Genomic DNA, 19,352 nt, shown 5'->3' on the forward strand with positions numbered 1-19,352 from the left:
ATCATTCCATGCGATCCGAAGTGCTGTGGAAGTTAGTGCTCTAGCCCAGTCCAGGAGGAAGGGGCATAGTGCCCACGGAGCTTTTAACCTCGGAAGGGGCAGGGGAATGAGCCCAGGGACCCCAGCGGGGCTCAAGAAGGAGGCTGTGCGCTCGCCGGATGCGCTCCGGCCCCGATACCCAGCGCAGCCAGTAAGTGGCGCTGGGCCTCGGGTTTGGCGGCCCGGAGGAGCGGGCTGCGGATTACCTGCAGCAGCGGGGAGCCGGCGAGCTCCTCCCCGCCCGCCCCCACACCCCACCCCCACCGCAGCACTAACCCCGGCTCAGCTGGCTCGGCGCACTCGCTCGGAGGAGCCGGGACCGAGCGGACCGCCGGCTGCAGGCAGCGAGCGCGGCTGGGCTGCGGGGCTGCTTCACCGCGTCCTCCGGGCCCGGGCCGCCCTCCTCCCGCACAGTGCGGCGCGGGGAGGCCCCGCGCCTTGACCACCCCCGCCCGAGCGTCTGCGCCTCCTCCTCCGCTCTGCAGGCGGGGACAGCCGGGCGCTCGGCACTCGGCAGCGCGGCCCCCTCCCGCCCCCGGCTCCCGACAGCAGAAGCAGCGGGCAGCGCCAGGGGCCGCCGCCGCCGCCGGGCTCCGTGGGGCTCGGGAGCCGGCCCCGGCCAGGAGGCGCGGAACCATGGCCGATGGGGGCGAGGGCGAAGACGAGATCCAGTTCCTGCGAACTGTAAGCGCCGTGCGTCGCGTGTGCTCCCAGGGGAAGGGGGCGCCAGGGCATCCACTAGCGGGGTCCGGGCAGAGTGACAGCGGGCAGCGGGGACTCGCGGGCGGGGCGAGGGGTGCCCCCTGGGGATGCGGGAGGAGCGGGCATCACCAAAGTGTGTGCAGGTGTGCGTGTCGGGGCGAGGGAAGGCAAGGGCGCGTGTCTGTGCGCGCGTGTGGAAAGCTAGAGGATGGAGCGCGGCGAGCCGGCGGGAGGCGCCCGGGCTCGGACCCGGGGCAACGGGGACAGGAGCCTCGGAGCTGTGGGAACCGGGGGAGGAGGGGACGGCCAGTCCGGCCTGCCCGGTGGCAGGGCTGGGACCTCCCGGGCGGCCGGGGGCAGGGTGCAGAGCAGGGTGGCCCTTGGGGGCGCGGGGAGCAGCGGGGACTCGGGTCGTTTCTGGGAGTGCCGCCGCCGGGGGGTTTCTTGGGCTTTCGGGCTGGACCCGCGCGTTGTCACGGAGCGAAGACGTCGGTTCGCTTACTCCGTGTAGCGTGCAGCGCAGCTGGCCGGGGGCGGGGGTGATGGTGCAGGACGCTGCCCGGAGGTTTCCCCCAAGTGAAGGTGCTGCGAAAGCGGAGGAGGAGTCGCCTCCGTGGTCCCCGCGGTTCCCGGGGCTGGTGCCATCCATGGTGGTGCTGTGACCGCTTGCAAAGCGCGGAAGGCATGGGGAGCGAGTGTGTGTGTGTGCGCGCGCGCGCGCGGGTGGTGGTGGGGGGAACATCGTGAACGTGTCGTTCTCTAAATGCTGGCTTATTGCATGCCAAGTGCAGCAAACTGTGTGTGTGTGTGTTTGTGTGTAAGTGTAAGGGCAGGGTAGCTGCCCCACACTGGGTGGCAGGCAGGGAAAGGTTGGCTCCACACTAATACCGTTCTTTCTTCTTAAGTACCTCTTGGCACTGCTCCTTCCTTTCTCTGATTTGTTCGAACACTGCAGATACTTCCCAGGCTGAGGCATTGCTCGCCTCCAAGCTGGGACTGGAGAGCCTCTCCAGAAAAGAAAATGCCCTAACTTCCTCCTAAGAATAACCTAGTTAGCATCCTTTCAGTCGTTGCTTTTCCACTTCTGTCCTCCTTCCTGAAGGATGTTCCCTTGCAGGATTCCCCAGACTTCCCCAACCTAGAACTGCAGCTTCTGATGGTACTTCTTTCCTCAGCAGTACAAAAAGCAAAACAAAACACACACACACACACACACACACACAATTTCCAGTTACAGTTACCTATAATCACAGAAAATCGTAGAGATGGTGGAATTTTGGAAAATTAACTTGCAGGTGTGAAAACAGTCTTGATGTATTTGGGTACTAAACATATGAAAACAGCGAATTTGCACAGGAACGTTGTAAACGACTGTCTTTTCTCTTTTGCTCTTCTTCCTCCTCTTTTTTTCTGGAGTCAGGGGAAGGCAGTCATTTGTGCATTAAACGGACTGGGAGAAAGCTTTGGGAAGGATAAAAATCCAGGATTCGCATCAGATGGCAACCTAATAGTAATCCAACCGAATAGCTGCATGTTATGCACCATTGCATATGCTTTTTGAAGTACTGTTGGCCCAAGACCGGGCTTGGAAGAGGCTCTGCACTAATACCTTGGTCATGGTGTATATTAAGCCTGCTGGTAATACAGTTGTCTTTTTCATAGAAAATAGTCTATAAGGTTTTTTTTTTGTTTGTTTTTGTTTTTTTCTTTTTTTCTTTTTTTTAGTAATTTAAACCCCATTAGATTTTTCTCAAAACTAAGGACTCTTTATTCAGGTGGACAAATATAGTTGCTGCATAATTTTTCAATCAATTTGTATCAAACTGTATGGGGTTAAAATTAGCTGCGAAATTTTGGTAGGCTTGAGGCACTCAAGGGCTTCCTGCAGGCTTAACGGTTAAGCCGAGCTCATGGAGGTGGTGTTATCAGAATGCTTAATGGGCACCGAGGGAACGTGCTGGCTGATGGGGTACTGCACATATAAAGTAATGTTAACTCTGTGCCACTCAGCAGCTGCCTGTCAGCTAGAGCAACACCTTTGATAAGTGGGTCCTGGGTAGGGATCTGGCAGTCCCAGGCTGCGATTTTTCTTTTTAATAAAACATCCATAGGTGGTTGTGCTGATGATAAATGACCTTGAAGGAGGTGGCACAGTGGAGCAGGGGGGATTTTTTTTTTTAGGTATTGCATTAACATCTAAAAGGAAAACATGTCTTTCCTCACAATATTCCAATTTTCATATGGAAATTCTCAAGTCCTTTACCAGCTTCTCCATCTATACACTACATCCTTCCCTTCCCCGCCCTCCCTTTTTTTTCTCTTAATCTGAGAATGTTGGTGGTTCAGAGATGTTGATGGGGTTAATAATGGGGAGACTGTAGTATGGCTCCTACATTAAAGTCATTTCTTTTTTTTTTTCTGAGGGCATTTATTTCTCTGTCATGTGCAAGCTTGTCAATATGAGTTATTACTTCTTCTTCTTCTTCTTTTTTTTTTTTTTTTAAAGCAAATAGTCCAAGGAGTATTGGGAATCTGTACATCTTGGTAAAACAGTTGTAGATGGAAGACTTCTTGATAGTGATGGATGAAGCTGTTTTGCATAGCAAAAGAAAAACAGTCATTAAGACACTGTAATTGTGAATTTGACTGGACATTTCATATGTTCTGATTAGAACGTCTGAATTATCTTGAGCAGATCACTGTCTGTTGGATTTGTATTCAGCACCCCAGCACATAGAGGCATCTTTTTGACTACTGTCCACAGAAAGCTTTTTTTCTTTTCTTTTCTTTTTTTTTTTTTAGAAGAGTCTGAGATCACTGTTAAGGGAAGTAGAGGTGAAATCTTTAATGGGCTGTGTCTGTGAGTTATGTATGCTGCTGTAAATTATTCCTCATTTGCAAAGGGGTTTTGTCACTGGTTCACTTGTACCCGTCTCTCTGGCATCTCTGTTCCATTTGCTGCGGCTTGTTGGCTCACATTCCAAATAGTTATGTGGATGAATGATCATCTTTGATTCGGTGGCTCCCCCATCTGCTGGAAACCTGCCCACTTGGGTCTGTTTATCTTTGAGAGAGATTGAAAATATGTTTGTGTAAACTCTGGATATAATGGTACACTTATTTTATGAGAGAAAAATCCTATCATAAAATGAGCTGTCAGCTCGTAATGGATTCGTTCCCTGTCATATCCAAACATATCCATGATTTGGAATGTGTGTTTTATTTTATTTTAATGATTTTATTAACTTACCAATGTAACAACAAACTGTCATTTGGTATTTAAAAACATGCATCTTTTTAGTTATGGTCCTCTTTGTTTTTCAAGCAATCATACAGAATGTTATAGAAGATATTCCTCTGACTTTAGGAAAACCATGGTATAAAATGACCTTGGTCAAGGTTTTTTTTTTTTTTTTTTTTTTTTTTTTTTTTTTGAGTACTTTGTCTTTCTTTCATTTGTGTAAGCACAGTTGAGTTACCCTTGGGGTGTACTGTGTCATGTAGTTTTGTATTTGCCCGTAGATTGAGACTTAAAGTTTAGTCCTGGCTGTAAAAATGATCCTGATAGGAATACTTATGGTCTTCCTCTTGTCTTCCTTTGCAGAATGAAGTATTTCATTAGATTTCTTCTCAGTGTTCATACATCTTGTTCCATAATGACAAGAATCATCTTTAAATATACTTATCGATGAATAGTGATAATTATGCAGTATAGGTGCCGGTGTACAACATTGCATAGGAAGTTTGATGGGAATATTTAGCCCTAGTTTGTAGAGGTCCAGGAAGGTTAATGGTATGAAGTCAGTACTGAGCAGTGCACAACGACGACTAAAATTCAAATCTTAGGCTAATAGTGTTCTTTCCAGGAGAGAAAGGCTTCTGTATCTGCTGTTCAAGTATGTTTTAGGTTTACAGCAAAAGGATACCAAGTCAGTTTTCTCAGCTGTAGGAATGTCACAGAGTACAAATGAAAAGATGGAGTGAGCAGTGGAAATCTGCACTTTTTGCTCCCTTCATAATGAAGCTACAAGAAGCTTTAGATAGATATGCACTATGGTCTTTTCCCAAGGAACTGATGCAAAGCCCACACAGGCTTACATCATCAGACTTATTTTATTTTAACTTAGAAATTAGCATGTACACATTGGCAGGAAGGGCAAGATCTAAAACACTTAGGGCACTAATTTATTTGACATTCAATTGTATTTGTGCTTTGGCTTCAGATAAGTGTTTTTATCACGGCTGAATTATCCAAGAAAGGACTCCAGCAGCACTGGGTGACTGTGCTTCTTTAGATAGCTTTCGGGAGAGAGGGAGAGGTGATGAAGCACACATATGTCCTGAAACTCTGACATTGTGGGAATTACATTAATTCAGAAAACATTTGTTGGACACCGTCTGTATGCATAGTGTGTTAAAGAAGTATTCAAAATAAGTAGAGAAGTGGTTTGCAGCTGTAAATGCAAAGAAAAGATACAGAGGATGGCGTGGAACAATCAGAAGGGAAAAATGCATAAATAAACTCCAAAACATTAGGGTAGGAAGAGGCCTTTAGAAAACATTACCCTGTCCACCCCATGCCTCTCTGATGTTGCAGATAAGGAAACAAAAGCTCAGAGAGCCAAGTGACTTGGCCCAGTGTCACACTCCAAGTTAGTGGCATTTAGTAATGCGGAGTATATGAAAATCTATGAGGAATTTCCAGAAAGGAGGTTTACCAGCACATCATTCTTTATAGAGTAGTTTTAAACCCACTTTTCCATTTTATCCTTAACTTGACCTTCATAGAGTTCCCTCTCCAAATCTGTCCTCTTGTCCTTCCAGCTAGTGAAAAGGAGGTTTCATTTCTCTTTTCTAGTGTTACAGACCCTCACATGGCCTAAATCTTGGTCCTGGAAGCCAAGATGGGAATCCATCCTTTCCATCCTTTTTTCTTTTTTCTTTTTTTGCCTCCCTATCCACTTACTCCTTCTGGTTCATCTTGACACCTGTTAATTTCTCCCATCTTAAAATGTCTGTCTTTGACCCCGATACCTTATTTGGTTGCTCCCCTCCTCCAAAAATGGTCTTCTCCCACTGCTTGTACCCCTCTCCATGTAATTATCTACCTTCTCTTCCTTCTTAAATCTGCTTTCCTGGATGTTGCCAGTAACTCCCTCCTTGCCAAGTCTAAATGTCCCTCTGTCCCTATTGCCTTAGATTCCTTCTCAAACTCTACTACCCTGACTTTACTTTTTGAAGCTACTCTTTTGACTTTGGGGACATGGTACCTTCTGGGTAATTTTTTACATTTCTGATCATGCTTTTTCCAGGTGCATTTCATTCCTTTTACTCCAAGTGTGTGGTTATCCCAAAAGATTCTGTCCTATTTTCTGTTCTTTCTCTTCTGCCTTCATGAGCTTATCTATGTCACAAAATCTGGGATCTCTTGAATAACAGAGTTTGAAAAGACTTAACAATGACTTCATCCAGCTCTGAGAGCCAGAGAGATGAAAGGAATGTTCCCAAAGTGACTCTTTTTTTGTAGGAGAAACCCACCACAGGTTCGACAGCCCTGGGCCTTCATTTCAAACCTCTGTTTAGACTTTCCTCCTGCTTCTTGGACCCCAGACACACCAGCTTGAGATCATTGCCTGTTCGGTTCCCTAAGCGACGTTCCTTCCTAGTATCTCTGCTGATCAGTGGCACTGCCGTTTGTGGCTCTGGCTCCAGTGTGATCCTAACCTTCAGAAGACCTGAGTCTGAGGCCTGAATCTCCCAGTACTTAGCTTTATGGACTTAGAACAACAGTGCCTGGCTCATGGGAGGGGCTCAATGTATTTGTCTAGTTCTCTTTCTTCTCTTCTGCATCTAATTTGTCATCATAGCCCATCGTGTTTCTCTTTGCAATCCAACTCAGATTTCGATGTCTTTCATACTCCATTAGCTTCTTGTGCTGATCTCAGTACTCATTTCAACCTTCATCATCCTTCCTCCCACAACAAATTGGCAACCCACCTAGAATCCTCCTGCCATTTTAGTCCTCCTGAAACCCTTGTGTCCATCTCCAAGCCTCAGCTGACATCCTTGCACATCCTGTCTAATTTCTCTACTTGGCTCATGATGACCTCTATGATCTGCCCCTAGATACGTTGCTTACGCTTTTCATCCTACATAGAGATTTCTTGGATCACTCCAACCAATTCCGATTTTACCTCTCTCTGACCATTTATCACTAATAATTAATAAAATGTATGGAACTGATGGGAAACTCAAGCAATGGTCAGAGAATGCTCTGACCCTAATGCTCTGTGGGAGAGTTGGGACCGTGTTGGGCATCGGTTTCCCATGATGCTTGGTGCACTGTTGGCTACAAGGACAGACTTGAGAGAAATCTTGTGGCAAGTGAAGATCGGGACAAGAGAAAGGATCCTCCTGCCCACCAGTTTAATGTGAACATCACTTGAATGTGTCCAAATGCAGAAAGAAGGAACCTGCTATGAAGGAAGTAGGCAAAGATAGCGGGGGTGCGAGAATGGAGGTAAGATCTCTTCTAGAAGCAGAAAAGTAGGAGGGTTGGTAGGTGAAATTCTGAGATGAGGACAGAGGAGGTGTGTAGGGTGAGAGAGGCCAGGTGATGATTGCTGCTTTGGGAGGCTGCAGTGGTTCCCAGGTCCAGTGGGAGGGGACCCTTGGAGAAGGCAGTTAGGGAAGTTACAGTCACTGAAGCAAGTGAACAAAGGAGAGTAAGAGAATAAATTAAGGATTAATTGAGTCTGAGTGATTGGGGCTGCCCAAAAGAAAGACTGGTTTAGAATCAGAATCTATATTTCAAATGAGCAGCTGTCAGGGGGTGAGGTGACTTCCAGGGGCACTATTAGAGTATCCAGTGTATCAGTTTCATCTCCTTACTTTCCTCTTTATTAACCATGGGAAGAATGTTGGGATGAGGACCCCACCAACAAATGGTTGTGATTTGTTGAGAAAGGTAAAATGGGGAGGTTGATTCTCAGAGGGACTCTCTGGGGTCATTCCCATTGTCATGTTCATAGTCTTAGCGTCAAGCAGACTCGAACCATTCCGCAGGATGAGCATAAAACACCTTACCAGGGACTGGAAAGAAATGCTTTGAATGATCCTGAGGTCCCTGGAAATCCTCATCCTGATAGATCACAGGCCCTGAAAGCTGACAACAAGCTTTGTGCCAGGATTCTTGATGATGGGTGGTTTTCTTTCAGGGAAGAGGAGATGTTAACAATAAGAGAAGGTTGCAGACAGGCATTTAGAAGGAGCTAGGAGAAGAATTCTTTCATGCCAGTAGCACTCTTAGGGACTGGTAGAACTAAATGGGTTCAGATCCATTTAGTAACTAAACTTCTAGTGAGCTTGTTTGCAAATCCTCTCTATTGTCCCAGCTGTGAAGTATTTCTCTAGCTTCTGTAATTACCTCCTGCCTGGCTGGTGAAGACGTGGCCCATGTTTCTGGGGTTTCCCGAAATGTTACAGTCAGCCTCAAAGCCCAAGTGGAAGGTGGATTTCCTGGCTTCTGTTTGCAAAAGTTCTATAGTGGTGTTGCTGCAATGAAATGGAAGTCCAAGGCTTTTCCTGTTAGTGACGGAATGTTCAGAGGACCTACACATAATTGCTTTCATGCTCATTACCCAAGCAGAGCTCCTCCTACAGAGTGGGGGACAGAGAGAGCAGAGCCACTGACACGTGAACCCGGGGAGACCTCCTCTGGATGGCTGGGTGTAGGTACTGACCACCCACCAACTGATGATTAGTATCTGCCAATTTACTGGAAGAAAACCTGAAATCTAGCTGTGGAGCCAAGATAGATGCAGAAGAAAACGAGTGGAACAGGAGAAAGTGTATAGGAACTCAGAGGCTGGCAGGACCCTCCTGAGTCTGGGAAGGGTTGAGGCGGGAACGAGAACACATTTGCTCCCTGGGACATATGGCTCTCAGTGTGCAGAGGAAACCCTCATGTGGTCACTGAGTGAGAGGCACAGGCCCACACGTCTCATCACTGTGGAGGAAGGAACAATTCAGTGTAGCCAATTTATTTTTCTACTATGGCAAGCGCTTTTTTTCCTTTAACATTTTTGATATTTTGAAAGAGTTTTTGCACATTTGTTCCGCTTCTAATGAAATTTTCATTGTTTCTCTTTCCTCCTGAGTTTAGAATCTGATTCATCATGTACATGGGAACCCATGAATTTCACTCATATTTAATGCATAACCAAAGATATAAACTGAAATGATACATTTTGAGAAGATCAAGAAAAGAAAAAAAAACTTACAGGAAAAATGATATCCTTAGTCTTGAATCAGTTGGGATATTGTTAAAATGAAGCTGAACAGCACAATGAGTTGATAGCCGTTAGGAGTTGTATTTTCTTCTTTTCCACAGCAGGTTTCTGGTTTTCAAAATAAAAGGGATTATGATTTAAATTCTTTCAGATTTTGCTGGAGTTTATATTTATTTCATAATCAAAGAAACTTTACATGAGGAAAGTTTGGTCTCACACACACACACACGTGCGCAAATGAATGAAAGATATTATACCGTATTTCTTTTCACCAATTTTGACTGTGGCGTAGAATTCAGTTAAATTAGTTCATGGGTAGCAGTGAATTGTCTGTTGGTCTCTGTTACTTCTTCCAGTGCTTTGGGGTTTTTATTTTTATGGTTCCTTTCCCTTTGTCTTTCCCTTTCCCTTTCCCATCCCTCCCCTCCCCTCGCCCTTCCCTCCTTTTCCCTTTCCTCCCTTTCCCTTTCTTTCCCGCCTCCCATCCCCTTTCCCTCCCCTCCCCTCCTTTCTTCTCTCCTCTTCTCTTCTCTTCTTGGGGCTCATGAGTGAGTTACTTGTGAGAGATGCTAGTTTGATAGTGGCAGGACCAGCAACAAACCTGTACCATCTCAGCATTCAGGAACAATGGTGTCCACATGTCTTTTTGAGGTTGAGTGCGGCATTCTTAAGGCACATCTGAATAGTCCCACAGGCTGAGAGAAGTTCCTCTGATCTTAAATACAGTGTCAGCCTGAGGAGTAACCATTTCTGGTCAGGAGCTCAGAGCTCTTTAATGCCATGGCCTACGTACTGCTATTGGCACCTTTATTTCTTGTAGGCACATTGATATGTAATTGTCTGGCAGGTCTGTTCTAAGCATTGCCTGTGTATTTTCTCATGAAATCCTTAGAAAATCCCTCAGAGGTAGCTGCAAGGAAGTGAATGAAGTGAGCCCAGTGTTCGCAGAGACAGGCAGCGGAGCTAGAGTTTCAGACCTGGGCCGGCTGGCTCTGGAACTCTCACTTAATCTTACCATAAGGGGCCCTTTCTGCTGGAGAGGGACATATTTTAAAACGAGAGGGAAACTTAGTGCCCTGCTTCTACCTTCAGGAAAGTACTTTATAATATCAAATGTGAATTTCTTACACTACCAGAGCCTTGCAGGCTGTCTGCCACATCACAGGCCCTGTGTTTAATGTTGGTGGAATTGCGTTGAACTGATTCCATGAGATAGTATTTTACATAATAAATACAGAATAGGGTAATTGTATGCAGTTTAGTAGGGTATCTTAATGCAGTGTGCGCGAATGGGATATCTCTTTGTCTGTAGCATTCTACCGGGTACCGAAGAGATACCATGAAGGTGGAAGCCGTAGCTCCTATAGAGTTGAGATGCTCAAACAGTGGAACCTTATGTGCATCAGCCTGGGAACAGTAAGCTTATGGTCCTCTGGGGATTGTGTCCTGTGTAAAATTCAGAGGGTCCAAAAGGTGAAGAGATGATGGATGTGATCATGATATTGGGCTCCAAAACTCACGGAGTAAATGGTCAATGGTGAAGTAAATGGTGGTAAAAGCAGAAATTCTATTTCGTTATAAAATATGGAAATAACATGAAAGGCAGAATCCAGAATATAGAACAACATGTCAGGCAGAAATTAAACTTTCAATGAAATGCCACCTTGATCTCTAAAAGTGCTCCAAAATCTCTTTTGTAGTGTTTTGGGAAATTTTGATTCATTTTATTTTTGAAATAGTTGACATTTGGGGGAGTGGGCTAAGGGATGAAAATGTGTTTCAAAGTGCTTGTTTTTTTAAAGACAATATTTTCCAGAACTGTACTTCAGGGGCATGTCACAGTTATGAGCCTGTAGGGAAGAACAGGGCTTTTTTTTTTTTTTTTTTCCCCCTCCTTTTAGGGAAGAACAACATATTGAAGGATGACTAAGGCACTTGAAAAATGTTAACAGAAACACACACACACACACACACACACACACACACACACACACACACTGCATACACAGGATCCAATCCCTGATGCCCTTTTCCTCTCTTCTTATTTTTTAATTTTTATTTATTGTTTTTAGATGGAGTCTCACTCTGTCACTAGGCTAGAGTGCAGTGGTGTAGTCTCGGCTCACTGCAACCTCCGCCTCCTGGGTTCAAGCGATTCTCCTGTTTAATTCTCCTGAGTAGCTGGGACTACAGGCGCCCAACACCACACCCGGCTAATTTTTGTATTTTTAGTAGAGATGGGGTTTCACCATGTTAGCCAGGATGGTCTCGATCTCTTGACCTTGTGATCCACCTGCTTCGGCCTCCCAAAGTGCTGGGATTACAGGTGTGAGCCACTGCGCCTGGCCCCTCTCTTCTTATTTTTTAGACTATCCCTTTAGTCCCCTTTGGTCTTGGACATGTCTGTCATGACATGTTTCCAAGGCCAATGCCCACAGTTGGGAGTCATGATCAACTTACACGTCCTGGCTTGTAGGTTCAACAAAATGTCAGGAGAACATTTCGTCTTGAGTCCCAGACAAATGAAAAGCTGAGATGAAATGTTTTTGATTGATGGCTGTCAGAGAAGCATAAAGACTTCAGCTTCACTGCCATTCCCTTTGTGACAGGGAAGGGGCCATCATCTCCTGAAGATGGGGGTATCGTTATTAAGTCTAAATGTCCTGCTCCCGTCATGAAGAATTGCATTACACAGTGAAGCCTGCAAAGTCAGCCCGACTTGAGTCAGTCCTACTCACACCAAAGAGGATGTGGAAACTCGGGAAGAACAAGAGAGAATGGTGATTTCACCTCTTCCTGTGCCAATGCTTGGTCTCTTCTTCTTCTTCATTCTGAAATGTTCTCGGACTGCCTGCTACACGCCATGCTTCTTGCTGGGTGCTGGGACTCATATCCAAGCTTGTCCTGCCTTTAAATAGCTTATTCTGTCTCTATGGGTGGGATGGGGAATAAGGAAACAGCAAACAGTCTACTACACAGTGGACATAAGAGTCAGAAAACCATCAGAGGAAAGGATGTTGAGGAGGGAGGGGTCTGTGTCCCAGGAGTACCATTATCTAGGGCTTGGTGGAGGAGGCAGCATTTTCAGTTATAGAATTCTCAGACTGAAAAGGAACTTCAGGGATCAGGGTCTAACCCCATGACTTTAAGTGAAGGAACATGAAAGGACAAGTGTATTGGCCCCCAGTATTCTGTTCAGACAGGATAGCTGCAATTCATTTGATTCCTGGAACAATCCATTTAGTCTATAAAGTGGTTAATTGAACTAATACAGATCAGGAAACTGAGTTGCAGAGAGGTGAAATGACTTGTTCAAGGGCAATTGATGAGTAAGTGATGTTGCTGGAGAGCCCAGGGTTTTCAGATGCCAAAGCCCTTCTTTCTCTCTCCTTCCTTCCCCCCTCCCTCCCTCCCTCCCTTCTTCCCTTCTTCCCTCCTTTCCTCCTTTCCTTCTCTTTCCCTCCCTCCCTCCCTCCCTTCCTCCCTCCCTCCCTCCCTCCCTTCCTCCCTCCCTTCCCCTGCCTTCTCCCTCCCCCTTTCCCCCCTCCCCTCCCTCCATCTGTCAGGAAACATGGTAAAAGGCTATAAATTGGATTAGAAGGAATGATTTGTGGCTGTCCTATCCCATTTGTCCATGTAGGTTATCTGTGCTTTTCATTTGTCTGGGAGCTCTCTTACTACTCTGTTAAATTGTGGACAACGGATAGTAATGATTCCTGAACTGTTGATTCTTGATTATAGAAAATGCAAATCATGTCTACTAGAATGCAGTTGTAGATACTGAGCAGGTTTATTCTTATCAAGCAAATTCATCTCAGCCTTCCTGATGGGCTCATATCGTTGTATGTCCTTTGGAGTCTCCTTTGAACCTGCTGTGATACCACACTGGTGCTTTAATGAAGAAATTAAAGAACATCTTGGATGTGTTCATTTTGTCTTTGTTTGAGTGGTAGTTTTACTTTAAAAAAGATTACCTTCAACATCACTACTATGCCTCCTAAAATAAAAATGTGTGGGATCTTGCTGAATTTGGGTGGGGAGGGCAGGAAGACAGGACAGATGAAAGAGGAAGGTGAGTGGGGGCCACATGTTGTTTCTTCTGTCTCCCCATCTCCAGAGCCGCTTTCCCATCTTCTCTGCCCTGTTCTATGTTCAGGAGGCTCCTACCCTAGATGGTGCTGGGAACACTGTTTCTTCTCCTTGTTGGCTCAGATCGAGGGCTGCGGGTAGTTTCCCACTGTTGCTTGTCCCTAGAAGTCCCACCTCTGTCGGATCCTGTCACGCTCCCAGCCCGTACCTTGGTAAATGACCCCTCATTCACTTGTCTTCAGCTAAACCCTTGAGAGTGCCATCTCCTTCCTTGATGGGATCCTGAAGCAAAGGCGGGAAGCACAGTGACACGTTTGGGAGAGAGATGATGTGCGAGTACTGCTGTGTCGTCCTGCGGGGGACTGGGGAGCCCTGGGACCAGGGTCAGGGATTTGTTCTTAATTCATAAGGTAAAAGGGGCCCTGGAAGTTATTCTTTTTTCTCCTTCAAGGGAGAAAAATGGGTCAGAGCTGTCCATTAGAAAGATTAATGGGGCAGCAATTTATAAGATAAATTGGGATATAGAGAGATCAGAGCGGGACTGGAGCTGAGAAGCCTATTAGGAGACAGTCACCACAGAGCTGGTGCAAGGTAATTCGGGCCTAAATTTGGGTGGTAGCTGTGGGAATAGAAAGGAGTGGGGAGCTTTAGGACACAGTGGAGGAAGGGTTTATGGGGTTGGTAACTGATTAGATATAAGGAGAGGAAAAAGACAAAGCTGAGCCTCAGATGGTGTTGGTCATTTGGAAATCAGGAGGAAGAGGAGGTTTCAGGGGAAGGCAGTGGGATTTATTTTGGATGTATTTATTTTGAGATATGTTATGGACTGAATTATATCCCCCTAAAAAGGTATGTTGACATTCCTAATCCCCAGGACCTTAGAATGTGACCTTACTGGGAAATAGGGTCTTTACAGAAGGTTTCAAGTAAAAGCGAGGCCATTAAGGTGGGCCCTGGTCCTATATGACTAGTGCCCTCCTAACAAGAAGGGATTAGGATGCAGGTCCACACAGAGGGAAGATGGTGTGAAGACACACAGGGAGCACACCTGTGGGGACTGGAGCACTAGGGCTGCGAGAGGCATGGAACAGATTCCCCCTCCTGCCCTCGGAAGGAATCAGCCCTGCCGACCCCTTCATCTCGGACTCCGGGCCTTCAGAACTGGGAGGTAACACATTTCTGTTACTTAAGCCACCCAGTCTGTGATACATCGTTATGGCAGCAGTAGGAGTCAGATTCAAGGCACAAAGCTATAAGTGTGGATTTAGTGTTTTGGAGAGAGGAGGGACCCGATGAGGCAGACTGGAGGCCACTGGTGTGATCGAGAAATGGACCAGATGATCTGGGAGGAGCATGTAGAGGAGTCCGCAACAGAGGCTCAGAGGAAGGTGATGGAGGAAACTTTTTTTTTTTTTTGAGAGGGAATCTTGCTGTGTTGCCCAGGCTGGAGTGCAGTGGTGTGATCTTGGCTCACTGCAACCTTCACCTCCCGGGTTCAAGCAATTCTCCTGCCTCAGCCTCCCGAGTAGCTGGGACTACAGGTGCGTGTCACTATGCCCGGTTAATTTTTTGTATTTTTGGTAGAGGTGGAGTTTCACCGTGTTACCCAGGATAGTCTTGATCTCCTGACCTCGTGATCCACCCGCCTCAGCTTCCCCAAGTGCTGGGATTATAGGCGTGAGCCACTGCATCTGGCCCTGAGGAGACTTTTGATGTGATCATGATGGGACTCTCTGGGAGGAGGTTGAAAGTAGACTCCCGATTGCCAGAGACCCAGAAGCGACAGAGCAGCAGTAAACAGAGGCAGGCGATATAGATGATCTTTTCACCCCGTGTGCTGAAGAGGAAGAAAGAGGAGGTGGGAGCTTGAAAGGGAAGGAAGGGTAAAAGTTAGGGATGCTTTTCTTTTCTCATGAAAGAGACCATAATCTAAGGTTGTAGAGGAGGAGGGCTGCAAGTTCCTAAGTACAAGATGGGATAGAGATGCCCCCCAGCCCCACCAACACACCTCACCATTGTTGGGCACACACTTAAGCTGATGCCTCTCTTTGCAGATACCTAATTACTTACTGCTGTCCTTAATTCGAGAACACATACTATTTTCATTTGACTTTGGTTTAGCTTTGCATCATTTCATTTTCTGCTAGGGACCTTTTGATAATTAAAATTAGAGCTCTATAAAGCTTTGTTGGTTTAAAACTGGGCGTGTTTTGTTTGCATGCTGCAGGGGTTTGGTGATGAAATAATCCAGCTAGGCTTGAAGCAAGCATGTCTCATTAAGACAAGTGGGAGAAGCTGATATTGCTGGCGTTTTTGTTTTTCCTCACAGCTGCTAACTCAAAAAGACTGTAGGGCTTATATAGGTAATTATGCATAATATTAAGCAAATGGTCAGCCTTGGAATATATTGGAGGGATTTTCTGAAAGCTCAGGTCAGGGGAAAATGTTGAAATATCTTAGGAAACAGAATGATTCTGCTGGTAGTGACTGCCCTCAGCTCTCCTACTATGATAGGATCTGGCTAAAAAATCCAGTAATTTTTCAGAAAATTAGCAATTTATATTGTGAGAGATTTTTTCCTCCACATTTGTGTGTAATTGGCACTATGCGGTACATATAATTTGGCGCTTGCAAAGCACTGTCTTTCAAAAAAAATCTAAACAGTAAATCTATATAGTATTTACATGTGTAAATTCCACATTTGTTCCATACTTGACACTGTTGATTTAAAAGTAAAAGCTATCAACAAATGTCTACACTTAACAATGGAGCAAGTATCTGCATCTCTTTAGTGCTCGGAATGAGCACCTATAACACTTTCTTAAAAGGACTCTTCCTTTGAGGCTGGATGTGGTGGCTCACGCCTGTAATCCCAGCACTTTGGGAGCTGAGGCGGGGCGGATTGCTTGAGCCCAGAAGTTCGAGACCAGCCTGGCCAACCTGGCAAAACCCCGCTTCTGCGAAAAATACAAAAATTACCCAGGTGTGGTGGTGTGTGCCTGTAGACCCAGCTACTGGGGGGGCTGAGGTAAAAGGATCACCTGAACCCAAGAGGTGCAGTGAGCTGTGATTGCGCCACTGCACTCCCACCTGGGTGAGAGAGTGAGCCCATGTCTCAAAAAAAAAAAAAAAAAAAAAAGAATCTTCCTTTGAGATGATGGTATTTGTAGGATCTGCTCAAAACTAGCCATGCTTACCATGCATCAAATACTTGATTAACGTAAAAGTATGTCACCTTCTGGCCCTGTCAATGTGGATACAGTACATTTTACCTTACCTAAATGCATATGTATATAGAGTGTATGTATTTATATAAGTATATGTCGGATGTCAATCCAAGTGCTAAAATCTCTAACTTTTTAAGAACTTTCTTCAACCAGTGCTGGGCGAAGCATTCATCATCCTTCTCCTTGGTCTTGCCCAGCATGCTCAATGCTGCCAGCACTTTGCTGAACATGCAAAGGCTCCCACAGTTTGAAGGTCAAAGGTTCTACCTTGCCACATGCCAGAATAAATTTAAGAATGGGCCTAGCCTCAAACTCCCCAAGCCACACATACCTAGTTTTCTCCCTTCTTAGAAAATGAAACTACTCTTGTGTAAATATTGTAAAATAGGATTTGAGAATTGAAGGAAGGTAGAGGTTGAACCAAATGATCTACAGGCCTCTTCCTTCCTCCCCGGAGACTTCACTATCTTACCTGGTTAAGGTGCTTAGAGATGCTGGTCTGGAGAAGGGGAGAGGAGGTGGTTGGTAGCAATCAGGCACCAATTAGAAGGTGGGAGATAGCTCCTCACAGTTTTTATTGTGGAGTGATAAAAACTGCCATATCTGCTGCTCATTGAACATTCTCTAGTTTTGGTCCTGCCTAGGACATTTTCTGCAGAAATTGTTTTTTTTAGAATTTCACATGTCTAGCAGAACAAGAAACCTGGAATAAGTTACAAACAACAAAAACATTGCTCTGGACAGGCCTAAAACAAGGACCTGAACGTCAGTAGAGAATGGAACCAGCAATTCCATAAATGACACCAGTTTCATGCAGTCACACAGTAGGGAGGGAACAGAGATCATTTCTGCATTTCCTTCTAAATGGGCAAACAGAAGCCCACAGTTTTGTTAAGAGGGGGCTATGTATCACTCAGATGACTTACTAGGATACAGAAATGGACTTTAAAGTCTCAGTGTTAATAATGATGATGCCGTTGTCATCTAATATGAATAATGGAGCAGACTAAAATCTGACCCAAACAGAATCAGGTAAATAAATCAAGGAGAAGGACTTGCAAATCTTTGCATAAGAGAGGAAATGAGTAATGGCACCCTCTTTTGCTTGTTGTTCATACAATCAGGAGTCGAGAACGCTGCATAACTTAGTACAGCTTCCAAGAAGGGCCCTGTTATTGTGGATAAATGGAGTCTATTTTTAAGGTTAGAAAAATCCCGCCTATTTATGTGGGCAGGGAAAAATTATTGCCGAAGTGTTTTTGATAAGATTCTTCTGTGCGATAAACTGAAATACTGAGAGTAAAACAGTTTTTCATAAGAGGGAAGGAAGAAAAACTACTGTAAGTTATAGGAGACTAAGGCCATGTATTTATTTGGGGATTGCATTAATAAGTTTTCAAGCATTCACTTTTATTTAGCTACATGATTGGCTTTGTGGTTGTTCCAGTTCATGAAGAATGCCATAAATATTGGATTGACCATGGTTGATGATTTTTACTGCATGATAATACTATGAATGTATTGGGTGGAACCATGATTCCAATGTATGTATATTCTTTCATTCGGCAAAGATATGTATACTCACTACCTCCTGTGTGTCAGGTGTCTGTGGGGTGCCACAGACTTAAAGCCTTCTTCTTTTGTATTTTAAAATGGTTTCCACATAGTTATTAATAAGACTCCTCAGAAGGTGCTGAGGCTAGAATCTGATGGCCAACCAGGTAAGATTTCCTTCAAAGTCTGTGTCAAATCAGTTCTACATTTCTCTACATCCAGCCTACATATTTCTGTTTTATTCAAGGGATATTAACAAGGAAGATTAAATGCTAGCTGAAAGCTCTCATATATTTATTCTGGCATGTGGCAAGGTAGAACCTTTGACCTTCAAACTGTGGGAGCCTCTGCATGTTCAGCAAAGTGCTGGCAGCATTGAGCATGCTGGGCAAGACCAAGGAGAAGGATGATGAATGCTTCGCCCAGCACTGGTTGAAGAAAGTTCTTAAAAACTTAGAGAATTTAGCACTTGGATTGACATCCAACATATACTTATATAAATTTGTATTTCCATAGAAATACAAATTATATATAAAATTTTATGATTACTGCCATTATCATGATTATGTTCTTAGCCTTTCCAAATTCCTGTTATATGCAAGGCATTCTACTTAACTCCACAGATATAATGGGATATATAGTCCTTGCCCACAAGAAACTATTACCAACATAATTTATTTGCCTTTCATAGACTGTTTTTTTCCCGTTAAATCTTTCTTAAGTAACTTTAAAGGAAACTTAAAAATGGAAGTGTAATATATAACATACAGATAGTAAAGTACATAAATCTTAAGCGTACAGCTTGATGAGTACTTGCAGTGTGAATGCAGTTGTGTAACTACCACTCACATCAACGCATAGAATGTTACCAGTGCCTGCAAGCCTCTCTAGCACCCCCTCCCAGTAGTTACCTGCCTTTCCAAAGGTTACCACTCTGTGGACTTCTAGAAAAACAAATTAATTCTGCTTGTTTTTGCACTTTGTGCAAATGGAATGACAGTGCAATTGTGTCTAGTTTCTTTTGCTTCATTTATATCTGAGATGCATCCGTGGTGTTGTAGCTCTTGATGGCTTAGTGCTGTATGCTACAATTCATTTATCCATTCTGTTGGTAGACAATGGTTTGTTCCTGTTTTTGCTAACGAAAACAAAGCTGGTACTAATATTCTCAAATACAAAAGATTTAAATATTTAAGTGAACACCTGAAATAAGGGTATGTATACATTTCTGCTTGATATATACCCATGAGTAGAATTGCTGATTGGGTTACACATACGTTCAGCCTTCTAAACACTTTTCCAAAGTAGTTGACTCAGTTAACACTTCCACTAGCAGTACTTAGTAAATGTTAGTTTCAAAAAAAAAAAAAAAAGGAATTATTATGGTGGATGTATAGAGGTGTTTCACTGTGATTTTAATTAGCATTTCACTGACAACTCATGATGGTGA

The 19,352-nt window shown here is 44.6% G+C and overlaps 1 protein-coding gene across 4 annotated transcripts in view; it reads left to right on the top strand.

Annotated features, from left to right (window-relative positions):
• The first annotated feature begins 358 nt into the window (after window positions 1–358).
• RYR2 (ryanodine receptor 2) overlaps window positions 359–19,352 on the top strand; it is a 793,619-nt gene continuing 774,625 nt past the window's right edge. For all 4 annotated transcript variants that reach the window (XM_030936088.1, XM_030936090.1, XM_030936089.1 and 1 more), the window contains exon 1: window positions 359–723. In XM_030936088.1, coding sequence (XP_030791948.1) covers window positions 676–723 — 48 coding nt within the window. In that variant the 5' untranslated portion in view covers window positions 359–675. The remainder of the gene's footprint in view (window positions 724–19,352) is intronic.

This window comes from Rhinopithecus roxellana, chromosome 8 (assembly GCF_007565055.1).
Source record: "Rhinopithecus roxellana isolate Shanxi Qingling chromosome 8, ASM756505v1, whole genome shotgun sequence".
Lineage (NCBI taxonomy): Eukaryota > Metazoa > Chordata > Mammalia > Primates > Cercopithecidae > Rhinopithecus > Rhinopithecus roxellana.